The following is a 27,404-nucleotide window of genomic DNA, read 5'->3' on the forward strand; positions in this document are numbered from 1 at the left end:
GCGCTATGAGCTTGTAGATCTGCTATTTTTCAACAGCTAAAGCATAACATAATGCTTAAAACACCAAAAGGGGTTCCCGCCCAAAATGGGTTAATGGGTTTAAGCTTGACATCTGGCTGCCTAGAACTAATGCTTTCCTCACAACTGCGGAAAGACCATATTATGAACGATAATAATCAAATTGATTTCTTTTAATTTTATTTTTCCAGGAGATTGATGGACAGGCCCTGCTCCTCCTCAACCTCCCGACCGTGCAGGAGTGCATGGACCTGAAGCTGGGGCCGGCCATCAAGCTGTGCCACCACATCGAGAGGGTCAAGCTGGCGTTCTATCAGCAGTTCGCCACATAGCCCCAACGTTGGAGAGGAGCAAAAACAGACAGACAAGACAGACAGACATTACATCCTGCTCTCGAGAAACCCGAGAAACAGACTGGACCGCGTTTGCGCCTTCGATGTTCTGCCGCCGCCGCACTTTCTTTTGAATCCTGCATTCCAGCACAGGAAAGGAGCGGGGGGGGGGGGGGGGGGGGGGGGGGGGGGGTCCACGGCAGTGCACCATGCGTGGACACGTGATGGATCTAAGGGGAGCCGGCGGTTTCTGTTCCTCATTCCAAGGGTGACAACAACAACAACAACTACAACCACATTGGGCTGTTCTTGTGTCTCATCTATTGTTGTTTTCTACCCGCCTTCATGCGCCGTCTTGAAAGGAGAATAATGCTCGATTTTCAACATGTTTGTGGTATATGACCCAGGGCAGCTGGGTGTGCGTGTGTGTGCGTGTGCGTGTGCGTGTGCGTGTGCGTGTGTGTGTGTGTTGTGGGAGAAATGCACTACTTAACATCTTCCATAGTCTGGAACGTTTGGGGAAGAAAGGCGAAGTGGTCCTTAGAACATGGGATTTCAATGCTACGAAGAGAATCGAAGTTGTGAATTGTAACATACGCGGCAGCATACGTACCCAAGAATGTTTATAGAGGGTTCGTTGCATTATTGTTGTGCAGGCCATCTGTTAAGGTCCAGCCTATACCTGCTTCCACAACTTTGATAATCTAATGCATTTCCAGTTCTAGCAACTCGATCCGAATAATAACCACAGGGTTATGCTTCTCTCTAATTCCAAGCGAGTGTTTGTGTTAACCATTTATTAATGGTTTGTATCACGTGAATAATACATGCTCTCAACTACCAGAGTTGAGTGGTGTTCCCCCTTTAAGTAGAAAAAGACGTATTTGAGAGTTCAGCGAACGTACGCAGTCTTTATGAGGGACCAGGAGGTTTCATATTTAGACGTGTATAGTACTACTACTTAAGAGCGGTTGACAATGCAAGGATCCTATACGGCAAAGCACAAAGTTGGAACCATGTACTGAAACAGTGGTATGCAAAATGTATATACAAGTGCATGTGTTTTGTATATAGTGTACATATCAAATCTCTTCTAGTGCAACAGGGTGATTATTAGATCGATTTTCTACCGAAGCAATTGGCCATCTCCAGTGGCGTGCACAGATAGACACTAGGGGGTGCTAGAGCACCCCCTGCCCTTTTGGCAATGTGCCCTTTTGAAAAAAAAGGAAAAAAATAACTTTTTTTTTTCTTTTTTTCTTTTTGGTTTTTCAAAAATAGCAGACCTACAAGCTCATAGCGCGCCACTCGGTGGCGCGCTATGAGCTTGTAGATCTGCTATTTTTCAATAGCTAAAGCATAACATAATGCTAACACCAAAAGGGGTTCCCGCCCAAAATGGATTAAGGCAACCGGCCGGTTCCACGCGCTGCACAAGGTGCCCTTTTTTAACTTGAGCACCTGCCCCTCTAAATGTCTGTGCACGCCACTGTTGTTTGTGTGTAGACTCAGAGTGATGCTTGTTCCCAGTTTAAATCCTGGTGCAGAACTACCGTCCAAAAGTGTCCTAACTGGAAGCACGTGGCGTGCACAGATAGACACTAGGGGGAGGCCCCTTTCCCTCTGGACAGCAATGTGCCCTTTTGAGGAAAAAAAATAAACGTTTTTTTTTGTTTTTTTGTACAGTACAGTATGTACAGTACAGTATGTGGACAATGGTGGCATTGATCAATTCTTGATGAAAAAGCATCTAATAGAGGGTATGCGCATGCTTCAAGTGAATGGCACATCGAGTGGCAAATAAACATGCAAAGTGAGTTTAACATTGTTTAACATTGTTTAATGCAATCAGACAGGACGTTTCTGTTTGGATGTATGGGCTGTCAAGGCCAGAAAGTAGTTTTTTGCCACTCAGTAGGCATTCCTGCATAACTTCCGGGTTTGATGGTGATGTCACGTGGATACCCTCTATATAATATTTAGGCCCCAAAATCTATAAATCTCACACTATTAAGGCAACCGGCCGGTTCCACGTGCTGCACAAGGTGCCCTTTTTTCACCTGCTCCTCTAAATGTCTGCACGCCACTGACTGGAAGTACAACATGTTGTGTACATGTTGTCTATAGCTTATATATAGCTACATATAAGCTTTACCGGTTTTATTTGGTTGACGGTCTGATTCCTTAAAGGTTCCCTTTAATGATTTGTATATATTTGTTTTTTAAATATGTAAAATGTTTGGCTTTCATTATAATTGTTGATAAACACAAGTTAAATCGTATGTACTAACAGTATTGCCTGCATGTTATTCTAGTGGTTCTCAAAACGAGGTCCAGGGACCCTCTGGGATACATAGCTTTGGACCCTTACAGGTCTGTAACTCTTGAGTGTACAAATGGTTCCATTTGTACACGCGGTTATGGTCATGGTGGTCCTTGAAATTAGAATGTTTGAGAACCACTATTGTAATTGTATACCGTACCATGACTCGGACAGTGTGATCATTTAAATCCACTTCCGGAAACGGTTCCGAAATGTGATGGAACCGACTCCGGTTCCTCAATGTTGGATCCGGTTCTGGATCCAGGATCCCCACTCACTTCCATTTAGACACAACTACAGATGTAGTTCTTTGTTGTCCAGCCTAGTGTGTAAAAGTAACTTGGGTATATGCACAGCATAGGCCGAAACAATTTGCTTTGGGTGTAGATAGTCTGCCAGGGTATCTTCCAAATGGAGAAAAATAAAAAATAAGTAAAATCTGCTTTATCATACTGTAGTAAGCATAATTCCAAAGGTGAGTGCTGTTTTTCAGGAGCCTGGCCTGTTGTATCAGTGATTCTCAACCTGTGGGCCGGAGCCCACTGGTGGGCTGTGAGGGTATTGCAAGTGGGCCACCAAAGTATGATAATATTATACTTGTGTTTTGTTTGGTTTTTTTAAACCTTGAAAAATGTGTTTTCATGGTGATTCCTATGAATAAATTGGTTACTTGTGTTCCATGGGGCCTCATTCACACGTACCAAACACTAATCAAGCAAATGTTTGGTCGTTTTTTTGGGCCACCACAATGCTTTTCCAATGGGAGTCACATGGTTTGACCAAACATTTTTGTTTGATGAGGGGGGGAGGGGCAGAACACCACCAGAAATCAGCAATCAAACACAAATGTTTGGTCAAACCATGTGACTCCCATTGGAAAAGCATTGTGGTGGCCTAAAAAAACAAAACAATGACCACACATTTGTTTGATTGCGTTTAATACGTGTGTGAATGAGGCCTCGGTCCTAGCCGGAACACAATTGATTGATTCATCATTAAAACAAACTGAAAATTCCATGATTTTCAAGTGGATCCTGATCCAGAAATGATTGAGGCTGAAGACATTTTAAAGCCAGGCAGTATGAATTTTTCATATTATTCTCTTTTGTTTAATTAAAATTAAAAAGCAAACAGATGTACTTAATACTGATCCAGCACATCACTGTCAGAATTCCCTTTTCTTTTTGTGGATTTACAGCAGATTGTGATATTTAATTTTGTGTGAGGAGAAAAAAAAAAAAAAAAAAGTTTACTTTAATTGCTTGTTCCGTAATTCCGGCTGGACACAAAACGGCGCAGGAATTACTTTTGATTTAATCTTTGTGAAAAGAAGAACACTGCAATAATAAACAAACAAACGATATTAAAATGACGAGTTGTCCTATCATTCATTCATTCCATCAGTCTGTACTCTAGTCCAATGGTTCCCAAAGTGGGGTCCGGGGACCCCCAGGGGTCCCTGAGGGAGTTCCAGGGGGTCCCCATCTAAATGATAATTAGGAACCAAATGGACCCTTATGGGTCTGTAACTCTGAGGGCCTATTTTACCGCTGTTTCGGCGCTGTAGTGCCGAAATGATTTCGGCTCGTCAGAAATTTTCAGTAGCACCGAAGAGCCGACTTTAGGACGGTACCCGCCCCCCCGAACCTCAAATGACGTCACATTGTAGGCTCTACAGAGCCGAACCGACTTTTATTCGGCTCTAAAATAGGAGTATGAATCGGGCCTGAGAGTGTACAAATGGAACCAAATGGACCAGTTCCATTTGTACACTCAGAGTTAAATTAACATTGATTTTACGATATAAATTGGGGTCTCAGAGATAGTAATGCCGTTAAATTGGGGTCCGTATATAGACTAATCATTAGTCTATATACGGACCCCAATTGAATTAGTCACTAATGCATGTCAAACTAGGGGCCCTTGAAATTAAACGGGTTGAGAATCATTGCTAGAGCCGTAAAGATCTTCTCTTATGGGGGTCCCTGGCATATCTTTTCAAATGGGCTAATTAGTGTCAATTTTGGGGGTCCTTGACATGAAAAGGTTTGGGAACCACTGCTCTAGTCTGTACGTATGTTTTCCTACAGTTCCCAGAGTGCATTTGGGGTTGACGTCAATCACGTGACAGTGCGTCTGTCAACGTGAGTGGCCACCGCTTGACCAATAGCATCCTCCCTCCCACTGACTGTAGAGGGAAAAAAACCCAGCTGGAAGTACGCGATGCTCCAACAGCTGGAACAAAATGACCATATTCCACTTTGTACATGATGTCTGTTATGTCACACCGAGAGGACCGTGGCGTCGGAGCTGAACACTGAACGTCTTCCGCGCGTCGGTCGTTGCATTGCGGCCGGGAGGAGCAGAGAGTTCCCAAGCGGCAGCAGCTGACAGGCTGTTAATGGAAGCTAGGTTGGTTGGTTGGTGGAACATTATTAGCTATTAACGCTAGCTAAAGCTAGCTAGCCTGTGTTTGTTAGCCAGCGCGAGCGATAGATAGATAGGTAGTCGCAGAGATCGCCTGACGTTAAAACAAAATACGTCAACAGATGTTCTCCTTCCTCCTCCTCGCGGCGGTAAGACGTTTTTTCTGCGTTTTTATCCCCTCCCCTCCCCTAGATAAATGGACTTTAACAAAGCAGGCTTGTGTTAGAATATCATATATAAACATGCTACAGTGAATGAATTTCCGGGGGCTAGCAGCAGCTCACTCACTGCGGAGGAGGATATAATCAGGATGTTCCAGCAGCACAGCAGCAGTAACGGGAGCTTCACCACGGTTCGTATTATTATTATAACAGCTGCCAGTGCTTCGTTTGTTGCATCAAAGTGTGCAAGAAGCAGTTGTTCTTGTCACGGCTCCGTGTCAGGACTCAGGAGGACAGACGGTGTCACCCTGCTGTTGAACCCCGATGAGGAGAGGAGGCGTCAAGTTTAGTGTGTTAAAGGCTAAGCTCAGTTCAACATCCTCTTCCTCATATCAAGGGCTTTGAGTTTGCTTTACTGTCTGTCTGGCTGGCTGGCTGGGCTGCTCCAATGTGTGTTGTTGTCATGTTTAAAGACGCCCTCCTCAAGTCAGTCGTGGATGTGGGGAATTGTTAAGAAGCGGATGAGTTTGCAAACAGACCAGCGGGATGTTGTTGGTTGCCATCTGTCACTGAAGAAGACCGTCCTGCTTTTAAATGGGTCCATCGCCACCAGCTGACCAAAACAGCTGCAGGAGCACTGACTGACCGACTGACCCCCAAGCATCTGTCTGTGACTCTGTGTGCCGCAACGCAAACAACAAACACATCCACTTAGCCTAGTGTTTAACCTTCATCCACTAATTCCACAAGGCCTACAGTCAGTGAGCCCTCCGTCATCATGTCTGTGAGCGGGCTGTCTGGGGGCAGCGTGGCCGGTGGGCCCGCCGCCGTCTTCTCCACCAACGTGTCGGCCACCGCCGACCCCGACCGCGGCTGCAAGAACGGCGCCCTGATGAACTCCTTCGGCATCTTCCTGCAGGGACTGCTCGCCGTCGTGGCCTTCAGTACGCTGATGTGTGAGTATTGGTGCATTCAGTACACTGGTGCATTTATATAGCGCCTTCCTTGGTGCATTTATATAGCGCCTTTATCCAAGGCACTTTACATAGATTGTGCATTACATTCACCCGTTCACACACCGATGCCAGAGGAAACCATGCAAGGCACCACCAACCAACCACATCGGGAGCAATTACGGGTTCAGCGTCTTGCTCAAGGACACCTCGACACTAACTCTGGGTGAGCCCGGGTTCGAACTGGGAACCTTTGCGGTTCCCATCCGGTCACTCTACCCCTGAGCCACTGCCGCCCATGTGTGAGTAAACTGAGTATTATTTGTGTCTTCAGTACTGTGAGTAGTATTAAGTGGCTCAGGTAATAGAGTGGCCAGATGGGAACCATCTGGAAGGTTCCCTCCCAGTTCGATCCCTGTGGACTGGGCTCCCCCAGAGTTAAGTGTCGAAGTGTCCTTGAGTCTCAACCGCTTACAAAGCTTATGAAGTCAGCCAGTACCATGTTTTCACATTCTCAATGCGATCTTACGGAAGCAGTACTTCGCATGCGGACGGGGGTTGACTGGACTAGTACATTTTATTTAAGCCTGATTTAAGCAGTTGTCTTGTTTCACCCCTATCTTGTTTCACCCCTATCTAAAAATGTTACGTGCAAGTTTATCATCTGTAGCTCGGTTCTGATACCTTTTACTTTTTGGAAACGATACTACGATACACTGTTTTTGGACGGCTCAACCCCCGTTCTACCGATGCAGGGATATTATCCTGAGATTCCTGACACGGAACCTCTTCTCTGAGCTACAGCGGTTCCAAACAGAGCTAACAGTACACTAAGTTACTAACACTAGTGTGAGTATTAGTATATATATACAGTTCACTGATGTGTTAATATTACCGGTAGTAACTACAGTTCACTGATGTGTGACTGAGTATAGTGAAGACCGCAAGGGGGGAGGGCGGGGGGGAGTATGATTATATAATGATGCTAAAAAGAACACAAAAAGGCCCGAGGGCTTTGCCTTGTTTCCATTGTGGTCCATGTATGCAGCTGATACTTGTGTCCTAATTTGTAAGTGATTTTCACTTACCCCCCCCAGTACACGGAACACACCACGTGCGAGTGAATACATGTCGGCCCTGGTACAGTACACTGATGTTATTTAAATGTCTGTACATTGACATGTGAGCACATGCTCTTTCATTACACTGACTGATGTGTGATTACATGCCTTCTATACGCTAACTATGAAACCAGAAACCTCTTATCTCCATATTCTATTCTCTGTTTCTGGGTTTTTCTCTCGTAAATGAACACCCCCTACTTGATCATACTACAGCGACAGTCGAAGAACGACTGACATAGAAACATAGCCTTTTCAGAAAACTGTCAGGATGTAGAAGACACCCACCCGAGTGGCGCGCTACGAGCTTGTAGGTCTGCTATTTTTTTGGAAAAAAAATCGAAGAACGACTGACATAGAAACATAGCTTTTTCAGAAAACTGTCAGGATGTAGAAGACATTTTTAGAATCGACGTCAAGCTCAACACTCTGCTACTTTTGATGGTTTATGTTAATGGATTTGAATCCTGAAAAGTAACAGTTTTGGACATTATTATGAAGTTTCCGCCCGACAGACGATGACATACTGCCAGTACTCTCATCATGTGAGAAGGGGGAGCCAGCCCAGCTGTCCTATTATCAGACACTTAAGTGCTGACTGAGAGAAAGTGGACAATAATCCAATCACAGCTCCTGGGTTAATCAATAATGCCAGTGCAATATTATTGATCCAATTTGGGGATTCTTCGAATATTCATTGTGTTCCTTTTCAGGTTAGAAATCAGTTATCTATCCCCAACCCATAGACAATAGAGGGTATGCGCATGCATAAAGTGAATGGCAAATTGAGTGGCAAAGTGAGTGGAGAAATGAATTTAATGTTGTTTAAAGTCATTAATGCAATCAAATAGGACTTGTTTGGATGAATGGGCTGTCAAGGACAGAAAGTAGTTTTTGCCACTCAGTAGGCGTTCCCGCATAACTTCCGGGTATGATGATGATGTCAGGCGCATACCCTCTAGAGTGATTAAGCTGATTTGCCTTTGGCAAATGACACCATGTATGTAAATCATGCTCTTTAGCGTTTATGAACCATTACACTCAAACTAGTAGAGCAGCTTTTGATGGATTGAACACTTTATTAACAGTTTGCAAAATGGTACGGTGGACGGTACCATTTCTACAACGGCGCTAAAAGGCAGAGATTAAAATAGGGTGCATTTTGCATCCTAAAACGCAGTTTATAGTTAAGGGACGCAATAAAACAACGACCTCTGCCTCCACGGGATGCACTACTGTACTGTTTTTTTTATTCTAGTTTATTTTGCTAGCTTTAGTTAAAATAATCAATTCTTCTTCTGTTTTCTACATGACAATATAAAATGAAATGGGAGTTAAATGCTGCAATTTGTAAAAATGGCAAAATATGACTCCTAACGTCGTTGAAGTGGACATAAAATGTCCCTGGAACTCATCTAAAAGACCATCCCTGCATCCCGGGACTCATTACATTGAAAACCTATTTACATCACTGAAAAGGAGAACACAAAAAAGTCCTTGTTTCCACTGTGGTTTCCTGCTTCAAGCCAGTGTTTTTAGCACTGCACACATAACCTCAGTGTCCTTGTCTGGTGGTGTCCAGTACTTTAGTCAGTGTCACAGTTAAGAGTTAGAGCCTCCAGCCTAACCTCCCCAGCACAGAGGAAGGAATGTTCAGCTCTCCAGTCCTGGGGCTGGGAGGGACTGCATGAGCGAGCCTCGAGGCCAGGCAGGCAGTGTTGTTTTCGTCGACTAACTAAAACTATGACTAAACTAAACTTTTTTCACTGAAGAAAACGACATAAAAACGAAATAAAAACTAAACCATGCTGACCAAAACTAAGACTAAATATACTGTTGATTTAGTCAACAAATAAAAACTAGACTAAAATGTTAGGAAGGGGACTAGTGGACAAGAGATCCACTATAAGTCATTTTACACTTTGAGTGCATGATCTACAAGCTGATCTACAACGTGTCTCGCTGCTATTTTCAGCAAGTGTAAAAACAGTCATTACGACGGCATCAAGGCCCGCCAAAATACATTTTAGTCGATCACCTGTAGATTTAGTCGACTAAAACTAGACTAAACACTAAAACATTCCGGGTGACTAAAATGTGACTAAAACTAAATGAAAGCCATTCAAGAGACTATGGGCTCCATTTCCGTTACCGCTAAACCCCTTATCCCTAAACTTCTTTTCCTTTTTTTTACTATTTTGAAAAACATTTTTGAATAGTTCAACTAGCCAATCTACATTGACACGTTGTGAGCTTGTAGACTGTCCATTTTAACTATTCAAAAATGTTTTGCAAAATAGTAAAAAAAGGGCAAAGAAATGTAGGGATATGGGGTTTAGCGGTGACGAAAATGGAGCCCTATATGACTAAAATAGAAATTTGCTGCCAAAAACAACACAGCCAGGGCACAGCAGCAGAAGAGGAGTGGGGGCTCCTCCTCTGCCTGCCTGACTTTGCCTGCATCATATCCCCAACATCCAAATGCATGCCGGCCGATGGGGGTGTCTGTCTGTCTGTCTGTCTGTCTGTCTGTCTGTCTGTCTCGCAGAATTCAGTCCATTCGACAGGAAAACGAGAGGTCACAGTTCACAGCATATATACATACATACATACATACATACATACATACATACATACATACACGAGGACTCGGAAAGCCCTTGGGTTAATGTTTATTTAGACACACCGCCACCAGTGTGGCGTGCATTCATAGCCAGAGGCCACTCAGGCCAGTGAGGCCACCGCCCTCCTCCCAGTGTCGCTTTTGACACGTGGCCACTAATGATGTGGTCGTCCTGTGACTCCTGTCACATACTGACTTTATGTAAGGGAATTGGATCTTTGTAAAAACATGGGCATCACCGATTTTACACTTAGAATGTACTTACTGACCTGGCAAGTCGTGCAGGTGTCTGGCAGTGTTTATTTTGACAGTTTATTTAGTTTTAGAACTTTTAGTCAGTCTTTTGAATAAAATTCCAGTTTAGTTTTAAGCCACATTTTAATCACCTGAATGTGTAGTTTTAGTTGACTGAATATATGATTATAGTCAACTAACTTTACAGTTGATTTTGTCAGCTAAAATGAATTTTGCCAGGCCGTGATTGCGTCGTCATAATGCCTTATTCATTCTTAGCTGCGTGCTGAAAATAACAATCTTCAAGCAACATTTACAGATGTGTAACACGCTTGTGAGCTTGTAGATCGGCTATTTTCGGAGCATGACGCAGACGCAGAACCAAGCATAAAATGACTTATTTCTTATTTGTTGACGAAATTGTCAGCATATTTTCTTATAGTTTTCATCATCATAGCGTTGTTTTTTTATTTAGGTTTCTTCCCTAAAAAACGGAGGTCGAAAAACATTTTTCATCATAGTTTTTAGTTGATACATCTGGTGTCTGGCCTTTGTTGGGAGAAACAAAGCAAATGCGTTGGTCAAACGAGCAGTTCTCTCATCCTACTGGCATCTCTGTGTCATAGAAGTTTGACACACACGATGGAAAACAAGCCACTATTGTCGGGCACAAATGGCTGACACTGCTGCCTTGGGAGAGGACTAAGAGGAGGCTTCTTAAAACTGTCATCACGTCGTTCTCGCACACAGAGATTCATTAAAAATAAAAGAAAGTCCATAAATCAGTCACACATACCCCAGAGAAGCCCTTACATTGACTGTAGTTGTGGGTTTTGAATACCACACTCTGTTAACTCTACCATAACCACTTAAGCAGTAAGCACCATTTAAAAGATCGCGGAAATAGCCTGATACATACTGCAAGCTCACAATGCGTACAAAACCACACGGCAGCATATTTGTATCTTTGCAGCGGAAGTTGAAACCTGGCTACCCAACTTTTTTTTCTTTTCTTTTTGGTTACTGGATTTGTCTTTGTATCTTCATGTCGCTGGCTTCCATTGAAATATAATGGTATCTTTGTATCTACCTACCAGTGTGAATTCAGCATTACATATTGCGACACTTGTCGATCTTATTTTAATTTTAAATGTTTGTTTTTTGTTTGTTTTTTGCCCAAAATAGGGAAGCTACTTTGGCAGTGGTTAAGTAGAAGCCACACGAACGAGGCGCTCACAAGTTCCGTGCGAGATTCAGAGCACTGATATGGCAGCAGTCGAGCAAACATGGTAGATTAGGTTCATATTCTGTATGGATTCTGTATTCATAAGTTTTCTAGGGCGAGGCCCCCATAGAATACCAAACACAAAGGATATAGTCCACTCACTTTTCCATTCCACATTCCCCAATTGCTTTAGCTTGTCAGATTCAGATTGTCTGCAGTTCTGCTGTGCTGCTTAAAATGTTGTATTATATTACCAGCTGGCGTTTCAAATTCATCATTCGTTGCTGTCGGGCAGAAACCTTATATCTCCATATTTCAAAGTTTTTGGTTTTGTTTAACCCATTTAGACCCATATGTCTTCTAAATCCTTTTCAAAAGTTTTCTGAAATACCTATGTTTCTATATCGGGAATGCTCAATATTTAATTTCAAGGACCCCCAGAATTATACATGTGTATTTGGCCGCGGACCCCCCATCTCAAAATATGTTGTTCCGGGGACGCCCCCGAAAGCAACGATTTGAGTAACTGAGTTCGCTCTGAAAGAATATATTTTCAAAGACTTGCGGCACATTTTCAAGATTTTTCAAAAATAGCAGACCTACAGTACAAGCTTGTAAGTGCCGCGCTATGAGCTTGTAGCTTGTAGATCTGCTATTTGTAAATGGCTAAAGTAGAACAGAATGCTTGCCTTAAAACACCAAAAGGGGTTCCCGCCCGAAATGGTTTAATGCCCAGACATTAATGTTTAATGTCTCTTACAAAAGCAGTGAAAATAGCAGATCTACAAGCTCGCATCGCGAACTTCGTAGACCTCCGTTTTCGTTGCATTTCATGAAAAGTAAGTGTTTTGGACATGTAAGGTTTCCGTTTCTCCACCGACGACGGCTATCGGTATCAAGACTGTTCTTTATTTGTATCTGCACTGTCAGACCTTTCCTTTCTCAAATAACATGTTACCCTTGCTCCAGTCTCACCCTTGCTTCACTGACTCATACATTTTACTTGCATTATGCATCATCATAACTAAAACTCGACTTGTATTTGCATGACAGTTTAAACGACCCAAATGGGGAAGTCAAAACAGAAGTCGGACCTCATTTACCATCCATCCCTGTGATATTATTATCATAATTCCGGTCAGGCATTGTTCTTACGCAGGGCAGGGAATTTGAGTTCACCACCACAGTGTATCGGAGGGAAGTAAGCTGCTATTACAAACCCTGTTAGAATGCAGAACAGGCCCTTTGGACAGCTCCCTGGAGCCCTGTGATATACTGTGTAAACTAATGAATGGGGATTCCGTTTGATCTGTGCGTGTGTGTGTGTGTGTGTGTGTGTGTGTGTGTATCTCACTTGCACTGACTGCACGATGTGCGTTCAATCCTCACTCTCAAGGCTCATTTAAGGCTAATATAGATGCACCACCTCATGTCGACACCTTTCCCAGTTGAATCATAATGTGGCCATGATATGGAAGCAGAGAATGCATTAAGGCCATTCTGGATGGGAACTCCTTTTGGTGTTTTAAGCATTATGTTATACTTTAGCTATTGAAAACTAGCAGATCGACAAGCTCATAGCCGAGCTGCGAGCTTGTAGATCTGCTATTTTTTTTAAATCACAAATGTGGCGCAAATCGTTGAATATGTTTTCTTTCAGAGCAAATGTTTTTAGGTGAAATCTTTCCTTCAGGGGTGGAGGGGTCCCTGGAACAACATATTTTCAGATGGGGGTCGGCGACCAATTACATATAATCTTGGGGGTCCTTGACATGAAAATGTTTGAGAACGACTGACGGAAAACATAGGGTTTTTCAGACAACTGTCAGGATTTAGAAGCCTTTTTTTTTTAATCGACCGCAGTACAAAATGTACATTTACAGTAACTCCCCATACTGTCTGTCTGTCTGTCTGCTCTGCAGTGAAACGCTTCAGGGAGCCCAAGCATGAGCGGAGGCCCTGGAAGATCTGGTGAGTAAAGACCGCAACGTGTCCTCGTTTATGTACTGTATGCATGATGGAAGATGGAATTTGTCTACTGTATTTGCTGTATTTTGTTGGACCCCCCCCTCGCAAACGAGACGATACATCTCAAGGGGATGTCCTTTTCAATAAAGGTTCATACAGAGATTATATATAGGGTGCATTTTGCATCCCAAAACGCAGTTTATAGTTAAGGGACGCTATAAAACAACGACCTCTGCATCCACGGGATGCACTACTGTACTACTGTACTGTTTTTTTTTTTATTCTAGTTTATTTTGCTAGCTTTAGTTATAATAATCATTTCTTCTGTTTTCTACATGAATATAACCACATTATAACCATATGAAATGGGAGTTAAATGCTGCAATTTGTAAAAATGGCAAAATATGACGACTAACGTCGTCGAAGTGGGACTCATAAAATGTCTAAAAGACCATCCCGGGACTCATTACATTGAAAACCTATTTACATCTCTCTTCATATAACTGTTAACTGCACGCACGCTCCATGCCTCCATCTCGTTCTTTTGCAACTAAATATCGTTGCTGTTCGGGGCAGAAGCCTCTTATCGCCATATTTGTATTTGTATTTGATTTGTTTTTCCTCGTAAATCAACATCTTACTACATGATCATACTACACTACAGCATGGGTTCCTAAAGTGAGGTCCGGGGACCCCTGGGGGTCCTTGAGGGAGTTCCAGGGTACCTAGCTCAATTAGAGATAGTTAGGAACCAAATGGACCCTTATGGGTCTGTAACTCAGAGAGTGTACACTCTCAGAGTTAAACATTAACATTGATTTCTGGCCTGGGCCGTGGCTCAGCGGTCCAGGCACCTTGGCTGGTAATCCAGTCTGGCAGTGTGCCGCGGGTTCGACTCCCGATCCCGACGGCCTTTACTGCATTGTCTTTCTCCCCATCTCTCTCCCCATTTCCTTTCAGCCTACTGTCTGTCCCTCCATAAAATATATAAAATAAAGGCGAAAGCCACAGAAAAAACATTAAAAAAACAACAACATTGATTTCTACAATATAAATTGGGGGTCCCAGAGACGAAATGCCATTGAACAAGGATCCGTAGACTAATGCATGTCAAACTGGGGGGGTCCATGAAATGAATGTTTCGGAAACACTGCTAGAGCTGTAAAAGTCCTCCCTTATGGGGGTCACTACTGGCATGTGTTTTCAAATGCGGGGTCCGTGTCCTAATAAATGTTGATTTGGGGGGGTTCCTTGACACGAAAAAGTTTGGGAACCACTGCACTACAGTAGTAGATTTGCAAGCTGGAAATGTGGTGCAAATAAGCGACTGTGTTTTTCGAGCCTGTCTAATTTCACCTCCACTGTTCCTCCTCCTCACAGGTTCCTGGACACGTCCAAACAGGCCATCGGGATGCTGTTCATCCACTTCGCCAACGTCTTCCTGTCTGACCTCACAGAGGAGGACCCCTGCTCGCTGTGAGTTACGGTAGAAAGTAACATGAATAAATCAATCCTGGTCTCTATACTGCCTCCCCCTGGCCAGCCGGGGCGCCTGATGGAGGGGAAAGGAACTGGTTTCTAAACTGCCTCCCCCTGGCCAGCCGGGGCGCCTGATGGAGGGGAAAGGAACTGTTTGGAATAACGTGTTCCTTCCACGCGCTACGTCCAACCAGGGAAACTCCCCCCTGTCAGCTGTAAAAGGAGCGACTTGGACACTCGGGCATTGAAGGAAGCATGAGTTCAAGTCCGTTGCTCTCCCCAGGTTGGCGGAGGGTGTGTTAGAGCCCAGGATCACATTAGATAATTGACACAGGGGTGAAAAATGGGTTAGAAAATCGTGGGATAAAAATTATAAGAAAATAAAAAAACATAAATAAAATGGAACTCACGGTCAGGGACGTACAGAGAGCGTTAGAGAGAGGCAGGGGCTGAAATCCCGTAAGAAGAGGGCACTTTTGGACTGAAATAGCAGATCTACAAGCTCACAACGTGTCTCATTGAGAGCTTGTAGATCAGCTATTTTCGGGGCGCAACCCAGCACAATTTAGCTAGTGGAGATGCGGTGTGTACGACATTGTATTTCTAAAACAAATTTGTTCAACGCAAAATGCTGTGTTCAAGTTCAGGAGACTTCGTAAAAACAGGTCTAAACGAGTTAAATAGCTAATTGCAGTGACAATGAACCGCTAACTTATTTGTGTAATCTCTCCCTTTCTCTCTCTCTCCCTTCTAGATACCTCATCAACTTCTTGTTGGACGCGTCTCTGGGCATGCTGCTGATCTACGCCGGGGTCAGAGCGGTCAGCGTGGTGGTGGAGTGGAGGCAGTGGGAGTCTCTACGCTTTGGAGAATACGGTGAGAGAGAGAGAGAGAGAACATCGCTTTCAGTTAGTTTCATTTATTCGCTTATTTGAACCGGACAATATGTATTAAAGGAGAATTCCATGCTAGAAGGCTTTTTTACCTTTCTTTGTAGTCGTTACGTCCCCACCAAAGAGGTCCAGGTGTTTTTTTTTGTGCAAAAACAATTCAATTAATTTAGGGCTTATGGTAGGGGAAATAGCCAATAAGGAGCTTTTGCACAAAATAACACCTGGACCTCTTTGGTGGGGATGTAACAACTACAAAGAAAGGTAAGAAAGCCTTTTAGTATGGAATTCTCCTTTTAAAGGGAAAATTCACCCTTTTTGCAAAAAGAATATATGTTGATGACATTTAGAAGATTTGGAACACTTTCCTGGGGGTCTTTATGTGTGTAATATGTGGTTTTAGATATTTTAGATTTTAGCAGTGCAGTGTCTCTGATGTCATGGACACTGGGCTCACTTACTTCCTGGACTACATATTGTCTCAGTAAGACAGCCCTCCCCCTATCCACAACATGTAGTCCAGGAAGGAAGTGAGCCACGTGTCGATCATGACATCAGAGACACTGGGCTCACTGCTAAAATCTAAAATATCTAAAACCACATATTACACACATAAAGACCCCCAGGAAAGTGTTCTAAATCTTCTAAACATCATTAACATATTTTTTTTTTGCCAAAAGGGTGAAGTGTCCCTTTAATGCAGTGCTTCTGAAATTGTGATTTCAGAATGCATCACTTTTCAAGGTTTTTAAAAAAATGGCAGATGTACAAGCTGCGCAGCGCAGCATGAAATGCCAACATAGAAATGGGTAATGTGATTAAAATTATGCTACACAGAGCGGGAACCCCCTCAAGGACCCCTGAGAACCACTGTAATCAAATGCACTGTAAATCCATAGGATTTAGCAAGGTCCTTTTGGTAGACGGTCTGGAGTGGTAGCTGGTGGACCGTTCCACAACCAACTGACAGAAGAACATTGAGTACAGGCCATCCTCCACTTGGCTGATACCCATAACGTCCAGCGGAGGGCAGTAGCTGCCCCCACACCACACAATCAGTGGTGTGGTGTGGGGCAGCAGTGTTGCATTGTCATGTCCTGCAACATTGTGTACCATGATTAAGAAAATAATTATTGTGGTAATGATATTTGTTGCAGGCAGTGGCGGAAAGTAATTCAATGCATATATTCATGCAGTGTACTTAAGTACAAGTTTGAGGTCTTTAATACTTTTGTATTTCCAATTTTCCATTCTTTTACTTTTACTCCACTTATCTGAGGCAAATATTGTACTCTGATAAGTTTACAATATTGTACCGAGTCCTTACTAACACCAATGTAAGAAAGTGGAGCATATCACTCCAGTTCCTAGATCCTTACACTGTCGTCTGTGTTCTTTTATCTTCTGCGCTGTAACTGGATCTGTAACTTACGATACGATACAACTTTATTGTCAGCTTTCACTGAAATTTGTTTGGCCTCCATGAGGTCACCGTTCAAGATACAGACAGGACATACACAATACATTACAAAAGATACATTACAGTCAGGACACAAATCACAGAAGCAGACAGGAACAAGAACAATAGAACATATCCTCTTGGTTTACTGATTTTGGTTTAAAAGCAGAACAGACTGGTGTACAAAAGAGTTCTTTAGCCTGTTTTTCTTATATTTCGGGCCTCATGGAGGGCAACAGTTGATATTCATCATTTAAAACATGTAAGGGGTCAGAGGAGATGCTCTTCGCTAGTCTAAGCATGCTCTTGGTCTGGGCTTCTTTAAATGAATGTAACACGACCTCAACAGGGCAGGCCTACCAACTTCTGTTTTATTGCATCCTAATGCCATTGTATAATTGTTTCCTATGCCTGATGCTCTGTGTAAACTAAAGCACATTGAACTGCCTTGTTGTTGAAATATGCAATACCAGTGGTTCTCAACCGGTGGTCCAGGGCAGGGACCACCATTATTGTTAAACATCTTCATTACTTCATTTACATGAGGTCTACACAATTAGAGAATGTAGAATAATTGTTATTTTGGCTGTCATTCATCTCCTATGGTACCACATCAATACAGCATGGAATTGTGGACAAAACCTTATCCAACGACGACAACATATTCAAAGTTCTGCGTCTGAGAGGCTAAATCTCGTCCGTGGCTCAAATGCTGAATAAAGAAGGGACCTTGAATGTGAAAAAGTGTTGAAAAGCAAAGCACTGTGCTGTACAAATCAAGTTGGCCTTGTTGCCTTTGTGCGGCTGTGGCTCAGGAGGTGGAGCAGGTCGTCCAATGATCCCTGGGTCAGCGGTTCAAATCCCGGCTCCTCCTGTCCACATGTCGAAGTGTCCTTGGGCAAGACACTGAACCCCACATTGCCTCCAATGAGTCGGTCGGTGTGAGCTTGCCACCATTGGTGTGAATGTGGGAACAACATATTTTCAGATGGGGGGGGGGTCGGCAGCCATTTTCATATATATATTTGTTTTGGGTCCTTGACATGAAATATTATTGAGCACCACTGATACAGAAACATGAGGTATTTCAGGATTAGAAGACATTTTTTATGTTGACGTCGACGCCTAAATGGGTTACATTACATTACATTTACATTACATTACATTACAGTCATTTAGCAGACGCTTTTATCCAAAGCGACTTACAATAAGTGTATTCAACATAGGTAGGGAACAAAAACTACTAATCACCAGAAGTCTTTAGGGTTAAAAATGCAATTCCTTGTTGTTGTGCAGGGGAGCCGGTGCAGTGCGTGGCGTGGGCGGGTCAGTGTGCTCTCTACATCCTCATCATGATGTTTGAGAAGATCCTCATCATCCTGGTCCTCCTCATCCCCCAGTGGAAGCAGGTCAGCAGCAACGCTTAACTTATTAGAACATCGCCTCAATCGCAATTATTTTACATGTTGAAAAATGTTTCTTTGATTTTTCAAACATTTTAAAAAATTAGTCAAATGAATTGAAACATTGCCAAAGCATTTCCGGGGGTCCCCGGCCAAAAATGTTGAGAACCCCTGTTTTAGAACACAACTGAATGTTGGCCAATGTTTTAAGTATAGACAAATATAAAAATCAAAAAATTAAGCTGTTATGAAGCTCACAACACGTGACCTTACATGATTAAAATCTGAGATATTTTGGTCACGCTTTTTTTTGTCTGTCAAATAGTGTGTGTGTGTTAAACTGACTGTGTGTGTGTGTGTGTGTGTGTGTGTGTGTGTGTGTGTGTGTGTGTGTGTGTGTGTGTGTGTGTGTGTGTGTGTGTGCGTGTGCGTGTGTGTGACACTGTGTGTGTGTGTGCGTCACAGCTGGCTCTCCCCATAGAGAACCCTCATCTGGAGCTGGCCATCGTCATGCTCATCGTTCCATTCTTCGTTAACGTAAGAGCCTTATTTTCCTTTTGTGACTTTACATATACCACGTTGCTGTCGGCCAGAAACCTCCTATATCCATATTAACTGGTTGGTTTTTTCTCTCGTAAATTAATGGTCATATTGGTCATACTACATACTTGGTCATACTACATACTTGGTCATACTACAGCACCACAACACAAGTTTAAAAAGTTGCAGATCTGCAAACTTGAATCGTGATGTGAAGCGACGCACTTTGAGCTTGTAGATCTGCTACTTTTTAATTTTTGAACCCTGAAAAGCAACAGTTTTGGCAACATCTTTTTGGCAATGATTGCTTCATTAGAAATGAGAGAGACAACTGAGGTCAGTAAGAATTCAAACTCTGGTCTCACTACTCACTAGGAGCAGGCAGTACAGCCTCCACCTCGTATTCTGTGTAGACTAAAGGCCTACTCATAGTCCAGTTTTCGGTTGAGAGGTAACCACCGGGTTAATAAAAAACGAGATGAGCGGTGACCACCGGCTTGACGTCATGTTGTAGTTTTCAGTGGTCACCTCTTTACCGAAAACTAGGCCTTAATGTGGGGCACTTTGCCTAATTTCTGGTGAAATAGTGTTACCTTCTGTATTTGTGCTGTATAGAGCGTCGCAGTCCCGCCCCCTTTCATGACGACACCAGGCCCAGGAAATGATTCCCAATGCATTTTTTTCCCCATAGACATTTCAAAAAGTATTTATTTAAAGACGGTTACACTGCGACGGTTTGTCGAGTTGTGACAAATCATGACAATAAACACAATATTTTGGACCAAACAAATAATTACAAAGAAGAAAAACAACAAAAGTGTTGCCGTTTTTTTCTTCTTTCTAATTCTTTGATTGGCCCAAAACATTTTGTTTGTCATGATTTGTCTCAACTCGAGTTGGCTTTGTACGAGGCTTAAAAGGTCTTTAAATAAATACTTTTTGAAACGTCTTTGAGGAAAATGAGCGGGGAATCATTTCCTGGGCCCTGGTAGGGGGCGGGACTGTGACGCTCTATTGCCTCAGGTACTTACCGCATTGGAGAGGTATACTATTTGTAAATATGTATATATTTTATTTATCTCTCTCTCTTCTCCTTACCCCCACGCCACCTAGTTTTGTTCATACTTACTTTTAGCCTCGCATAGCCAGACGAATCTGCCAACGCAGTGATTATTGTCTGGCTACGTGACGCTAACTTATTCTAGTCATGTGAAATGTTTTTAGTTTTAGTCAGTTTAAAGTAAATATAATATAATTTTAGTTGACTAAATCTACAGACTGAAATGTATTTTGGCAGATTAAATTAAATGAATGCCCGATTTGTAGACGGCTACCGGAAATAGCCTATTATGGAGCAACAAGACATTCAAAAAATGTCTTAGTTCTACTGGATCTCTTCACCGCTAGGCCCTCCATGTGATATTCTAGTCCACTTTTTATTTGTTGACGTTGCTTAGGTTTTTATTTCTTTTTTGTATGTGTGGGGGGAAAAAAGGTAGTCGGCGAACATTTTTCGCCATGGCTTTAGTCGACAAAATTAACACTGTCTGACTGTCTGTGTTTTTGGCAGCAAATTTTAGATTTTAGTTTCAGTCGTAGTCTTTTGAATAGTTTTCATTTAGTTTTAGTCACATTTTAGTCACCTCAGTGAAATGTGTTGGTTTAGTTTTAGTCGACTAAATGTCATGCGATTTTAGTCGACTAAATATACAGTTGATTTAGTCGACTAAATTGTACTTTGGCGGGCCTTGATGCCGTCGTAATGACTGATTTTACAGATGCTGAAAATAGCAGATCTACAAGCTTGTAGATCTGCTATTTTCAGCATGCAACCAAATGTAAAATGACTTATACTGGATCCTCTTGTCCACTAGTCCCTTCCTAACATTTTAGTCTAGTTTCTATCTGTTGACAAAATTGTCAATACATTTAGTCTTAGTTTTAGTCATCATAGCTTAGTTTCCATTTAGTTTTCGTCAGTGGACGTCAGGTAGTCGACGAACATTTTTCGCCATTGCTTTAGTGGACAAAATGAACACTGTCTGACTGACTGTCTGTGACTTACCGTGTCTTTGCCAGGCCCTGATGTTCTGGGTGGTGGACAACTTTCTCATGAAGAAACACAGGAAAAAGGACAAGCTGGAGGAGCGAGAAGAGGACGCCCGGGGGAACGGCAAAGTGCGCTACAGGCGCGCCCTCTCCCACGACGACTCTGAATCTGAGGTCAGTGTTTTAGGGTGACCACAGTTCACCGACGCACCTGGCCTGAGCTGCACTCTCATTAGCCCGTTCTGGGCGGGAAGGGAACCCCTTTTGGTGTTTAAAGCATTGTGTTATACTTTAGCTATTGAAAAATAGCAGATCTACAAGCTCATAGCGCGGCACCGAGTGCAGCGCTACGAGCTTGTAGTTCTGCTATTTTTGGAAAATCGTGAAAATGTGACGCGAACTTGGAATATATATTCTTTCAGAGTGAACGTTTTTAACTAAAATCTAAAATTGGGCGGCCAATTACATATATTTTTGGGCGTCCTTGACATGAAAATGTTTGAGAACGACTGACATAGAAACATACATGGGGTTTTTCAGAAAACTGTTTAAATTTAGAAGGCATTTGTAGAATCGACCTCAGGTCTAAATGGGGTAGGCTAAAATAATAATGATATGTAAGCCTTATACGAGATAGGGTGAGAAGTTCAGTCACACGAGAGAGACTCGGAGTAGAGTCGCTGCTCCTTCGCCTGGAAAGGAGCCAGCTGAGGTGGTTCGGGCATCTGGTTAGGATGCCTCTCGGGCGTCTCCCTAGGGAGGTCCTCGACGCACGTCCCACTGGGAGGAGACCCCCGGGGCAGACCAAGGCGCAGTTGGAGGAAACTCATCGACTCACTGGCCTTGGAACGTCTCGGAATCCCCCAGGAGGAAGTCACTAATGTTGCTCTGGAGAGGGAAGTCTGGAGCACTCTGGTGGAGCTGTTGCCCCCCGCGACCCGACTACGGATAAGCGGTTGAAGATGAATGGATGGATGGAAGCCTTATACGGCCTTTCTCCTGTTTCTGTAGTCGTGAGGCGTGTACCCCCTGGACAGGATAACAGTTATTGAACATGAGGGCATGGGTCAAGGAATAAAATCAGTGGGTCTGGGGGAAAGCCTTAGGTCTTTAGTCCATTATTGACTAACCCTCTGGCAGAGAAAGAAAATACAAACACAGGCTGTTAATCACTCTAGCTAACGGCCACAGCCAGTCACTTTAACAGGCCTATAAAAGCAGCCGAGTTCCGTTCTCCTACTAATACCAACACATGAAGTCACACGTTTCACCTTAAATTAATTTAGTACATTATGTAGATAAATACTGGGTTAATAACATTTTGTTTATCGTTGATGTCAGTCAAGAACCGCTTAACTCCGTATTCTTGTCTTTTTAAATAAGTTAATCGTACTAAGCGTCACACTAGCACCAAAAGTAGCAGATCCACACGCTCGAAATGCGGTACAAAGCCATGAGTTTTGAGCTTGTAGATCTGCGACTTTTGATACTTTTAAATGTCAATCCTGAAACCAACCGACAGAGACAATATTATCCTTTTATTAATACATTTTTAGAGCCCTAAGCCCTTTAGATGTATTTACGTATACTTCATAAAATAAATTGCATCTATCAAAATGGATTTGTCTATTTTCATTTGTTTGTTTTGTTGACCAAAGATATCGGTTGAAACACTGATAAATGGGCGATGTAGGACACTTCCAAAATTGGGATCAGCATTAGGACGCCGTCCGTCATCTGTCGCCGTTCTTCTAATCCTTTCCTCTCGTCCTTCTAAATGTGTCCTCTCTGTCCGTCCCTCTCACATCCTTTTCTATTCGTGTCCTCGTCCTCTCTGTCCGTCCCTCTCGCATCCTTTTCTATTCGTGTCCTCGTCCTCTCTGTCCGTCCCTCTCGCATCCTTTTCTATTCGTGTCCTCGTCCTCTCTGTCCCTCTCGCATCCTTTTCTATTCGTGTCCTCTCTGTCCGTCCCTCTCGCATCCTTTTCTAATGGTGTCCTCTGGTTGTCTCTCTGTCCCTCGTCTGGTGTTCAACCGCCCCAAGTTCTCCCACACAACCATCCTTCTCCGTTCTCTACACTGGCTCCCCGTAGCGGCTCGCATCCAGTTCAAAACCCTGGTGTTAGCCTATAGGGCAGTGAAAGGAACAGCTCCTTCCTACCTCCGGGCTATGGTCGATGCCTACACCCCTGCCCGACCACTTCGGTCTGCCACCTCGGGGCGACTGATTGTCTCGTCACTCAAGGGTCCTTCTGGCCGATCCACACGGTCACGACTCTTTTCTGTTCTGGCCCCACAGTGGTGGAATGAACTTCCCACTGATGTTAGGACAGCAGAGTCACTGCCCATATTTCGCCGCAGGTTGAAAACCCACCTCTTCAGGAAACACTACCCTTCCTCTCTGCCTGACCTACTTGTTGTTAATTGTTTTCTATTGTTGTATTGTTTATTGGATCTTGTTTAGTCGATACACTTAATTGTTTTAGCTCATGCTCATTTGATTTAGCTATTTTGTCTCATCTGTTTAAGGAAATAGGTAGCTGATATATTGCACTTTTACCTTAGCGCTAGGTATACTCTTGGTTGCTTGTTTTTGCAGAAAAAGACTTCTGGTGATTAGTAGTTTTTGTTCCCTACCTATGTTGAATACACTTATTGTAAGTCGCTTTGGATAAAAGCGTCTGCTAAATGACTGTAATGTAATGTCCCTCTCAGATCCTCTTCTCTGCGGACGACGAGATGGACGAGTCGGACGAGGACGACGCCCGTCGGCTCGCCGGCCTGAAGACCGTGAAGAAGAAGAAGCATCGTATGGGCATTCCCGTTTGAACCGACCGTCGACTGTCTGGTGGTCTAAAATACCCCCCCCCCCCCCCTCCTCCCCCCTCCCTGCTCGCGCCTACATTACAGTAGGGTTGGGATCTGGGACACCGGATCCAACATTAAGGGACACCGGAATCGGTTTGGGTTCCATCGCATTTTGGAACCGTTTTCCCCGGGAAATGGGTTTCATCGTCACACTGTCAGAGCTGGCATGTGGAATGTTACCGTACGGTATGTGTACAATGTTCAATACCAGTGGTTCTTCTCAAACATTACATTTTTCCAGAGAACCACCATAACTCGGAGAGTGTAAAATGTGTACACTCTTGAGTTACAGACCTGTCTGTCGGTATCCATTTGGAATTGGAACGCCTCGGTAGGAATGGTTAAAGGGAACCGTTACGGAATGGAACCGTTGGAGAGGGGAATCGTTTAGGAACCGGAATCATTCAAATCCTAAAAGTTTCCCAACCCTACACACGCATACACACACACACACACACACACACACACTCTCTCCCTATACGTCTCGGAATCGACATGACGTTTTGAAAAACGCCGCCCACAGACTTGTGTGGACCGCGGTGTCGTGAGAAGACGTGGGACATGGAATATAGGAACGTAGCCCCATCGGATGCTCCTCTACTGAAGACAGGACTTTTGCATGTTTGTCTCTAAACTAACGGCGATTCGAGAAACAGGGAAACGGGTTCTTCTTCTGCCGTTTTAAAGCACATTTATACTGTACCAACGGATGGCTTACGGAGCCTAGGATTGGCTCACCCCCATGCTTACGGAGCCTAGGATTGGCTCACCCCCATGCTTACGGAGCCTAGGATTGGCTCAACCCCATGCTTACGGAGCCTAGGATTGGCTCAACCCCATGCTCTTTAACACACACAAGGGCGTTAAGGATGCTATCATGTTATGACCATTATATATTAAGTCATTTATGCGAGAATTATTATTATAGGGAAAAGCTGTTAACACTGGTTTTCATGGGCTCTGTGCATACCTGGAGTCCCAGTTTGTTTTTCTCCAGAAGGTGGCTCTTCCAGGGGTTTAGTTTCCATTGTGGTCCATTATTGCAGGGTTGTTTTGGCTGGGGACCCCCGTGAAATGCTTTGGCCATGTCTTGCGACCCCCTCCCCACCCTCAATACAAACAAAAATAGCCTTAATATTAGAGAAAATATATCATAAATTAATACTGAAACCAGATTAAGGAAAGTTTATGCATGTACTATGTGTACTATGTAAACACTTTTCATTCTTCTTTCCATTTCTTCTTTCCATTTTCCTGCCTTTTTAAAAAAAAAAATAATAATTTGGGGACCCCCCAAAATAATTTGGCGACAATTTTCGCTCAAATAAGTGCGATTAGCGATTGAATGGCCCTACTTGATTACACAAAAGCATCACAAGTAGCCGATCCACAAAAGTCATAGTTTTGGACATATGAGGTTAACTTTCCACCCGCTAGAGACAATATAGATCTTTATGTTGCTCCTGGTATTGATGATGACTTGTAGAGGAAAATCGAGATTCACATTTGACCAGAAATCGTGCAGCACTACAAGAGAAACGTACAAGAATAGAGACCCCGATTCTCACGTGATTCCCATTTTCTTTTAATATATTACATATTTATTAAAAAAACAAATAATAAAATAACTAAAATGAATTGGACAGCCAACTAGTGCTGCACAATTCTTCACAAAATTACATTGTGGCCTGAACCTAGATCTCTCTTTTTCTATTAACCCATTTTGGGCGGGAACCCCTTTTGGTGTTTTAAATGTTATAATTTAGCTATTGAAAAATAGCAGATCTACAAGCTCATAGCGCGCCACGTTGGCGCGCTATGAGCTTGTAGGTCTGCTATTTTTGAAAAATCGTGAAAATATTTATTTCAGAAAACTGGAGGATTTAGAAGATTTTTTTTTAAAATTGAGGTCAGGCCTAAATGGGTTAATTGTGCTTGTAGATCGGCTATTTCCACCACTTTTTGAACATGGAAATGATCGTGACGATTATAATATGTCTCAAATAATTGCGAATAGACAATTGTGTAACAATTGTGGCCGGCCTAGATCCAGGTGTGACCCCTTCTTCAAACGGGGACTACAGTTGTGCACAGAGAGCCTACTACAGTATATATTGGTAATATTTCACGGGGGAGGACGGCGGAACAACTGTGAACAGCCTGACTTATTATCCACGGGAAATAACCTCTTTGTCATCCTGTTTTTCATATATTCGATCATGTTGAAAAGTGGCCACATCCCAAAAAAAGTGATTGTGTATGTATGCCTCATGTAAGATTCCGTTTATAACCTACAATGTCTTAAAAACATTTATTTTTCATGCGTGAACTTAACCACCACCATAGCGTGCAGGGGAGTATTAGCCTCGCATAGCCAGCCTTCTTCTCACCCCATGAGGCAGATTGAGTCTGGCCCCTCTCAATGCATATCGCCCCATGAGGCAGATTGAGTCTGGCCCCTCTCAGTGCATATCGCCCCATGAGGCAGATTGAGTCTGGCCCCTCTCAGTGCATATCGCCACCATGAGGCAGATTGAGTCTGGCCCCTCTCAATGCATATCGCCCCATGAGGCAGATTGAGTCTGGCCCCTCTCAGTGCATATCGCCACCATGAGGCAGATTGAGTCTGGCCCCTCTCAATGCATATCGCCACCATGAGGCAGATTGAGTCTGGCCCCTCTCAATGCATATCGCCACCATGAGGCAGATTGTGTCTGGCCCCTCTCAATGCATATCGCCACCATGAGGCAGATTGTGTCTGGCCCCTCTCAATGCATATCGCCACCATGAGGCAGATTGAGTCTGGCCCCTCTCAATGCATATCGCCCCATGAGGCAGATTGAGTCTGGCCCCTCTCAATGCATATCGCCACCATGAGGCAGATTGAGTCTGGCCCCTCTCAATGCATATCGCCCCATGAGGCAGATTGAGTCTGGCCCCTCTCAGTGCATATCGCCCCATGAGGCAGATTGAGTCTGGCCCCTCTCAATGCATATCGCCCCATGAGGCAGATTGAGTCTGGCCCCTCTCAATGCATATCGCCACCATGAGGCAGATTGAGTCTGGCCCCTCTCAATGCATATCGCCACCATGAGGCAGATTGAGTCTGGCCCCTCTCGATTGTGGGAGGACTTCACGGCCCGAAATGGTGACGAGCCAACCAGAGTCGTCTGGAACCAGGCTATAACCAATCGCGGCCCAGTATGCAAATATGGGGCGGGACATTGCGGGGGAAAAAAAATCTAATACCGAGAGGGGCGAGACTAATTAGCCTGGCTAATAAGCCAGACCGAATCAGCCGTTGGCAAAAAAAATTGCCTGCCGGTGGATT

General features: G+C 43.6%; 2 protein-coding genes across 4 annotated transcripts in view; both read left to right on the forward strand.

Moving 5' to 3' along the window:
- The window catches only part of sfmbt1 (Scm like with four mbt domains 1), a 39,162-nt gene extending 37,604 nt beyond the window's left edge, over nt 1-1,558 (forward strand). For 2 of the 3 annotated variants that reach the window (XM_079509850.1, XM_079509851.1), the window contains exon 21: nt 210-1,558. In XM_079509850.1, coding sequence (XP_079365976.1) covers nt 210-350 — 141 coding nt within the window. In that variant the 3' untranslated portion in view covers nt 351-1,558. The remainder of the gene's footprint in view (nt 1-209) is intronic. The other variant, XR_013790771.1, reaches the window with a different exon arrangement.
- A 3,360-nt stretch (nt 1,559-4,918) lies between these two features.
- stimate (STIM activating enhance) lies at nt 4,919-25,803 on the forward strand. The gene is made up of 8 exons (XM_079510895.1): nt 4,919-6,217; nt 13,340-13,388; nt 14,766-14,861; nt 15,619-15,740; nt 18,510-18,622; nt 19,082-19,153; nt 21,236-21,379; nt 23,921-25,803. Exons 1-8 carry the CDS (start codon nt 6,040-6,042, stop codon nt 24,032-24,034), a joined length of 888 nt encoding a protein of 295 aa, XP_079367021.1. The 5' UTR covers nt 4,919-6,039; the 3' UTR covers nt 24,035-25,803.
- The last annotated feature ends 1,601 nt before the right edge of the window (nt 25,804-27,404 follow it).

This window comes from Electrona antarctica (assembly GCF_951216825.1).
Source record: "Electrona antarctica genome assembly, chromosome: 9".
In the NCBI taxonomy this organism is placed as follows: Eukaryota; Metazoa; Chordata; class Actinopteri; order Myctophiformes; family Myctophidae; genus Electrona; species Electrona antarctica.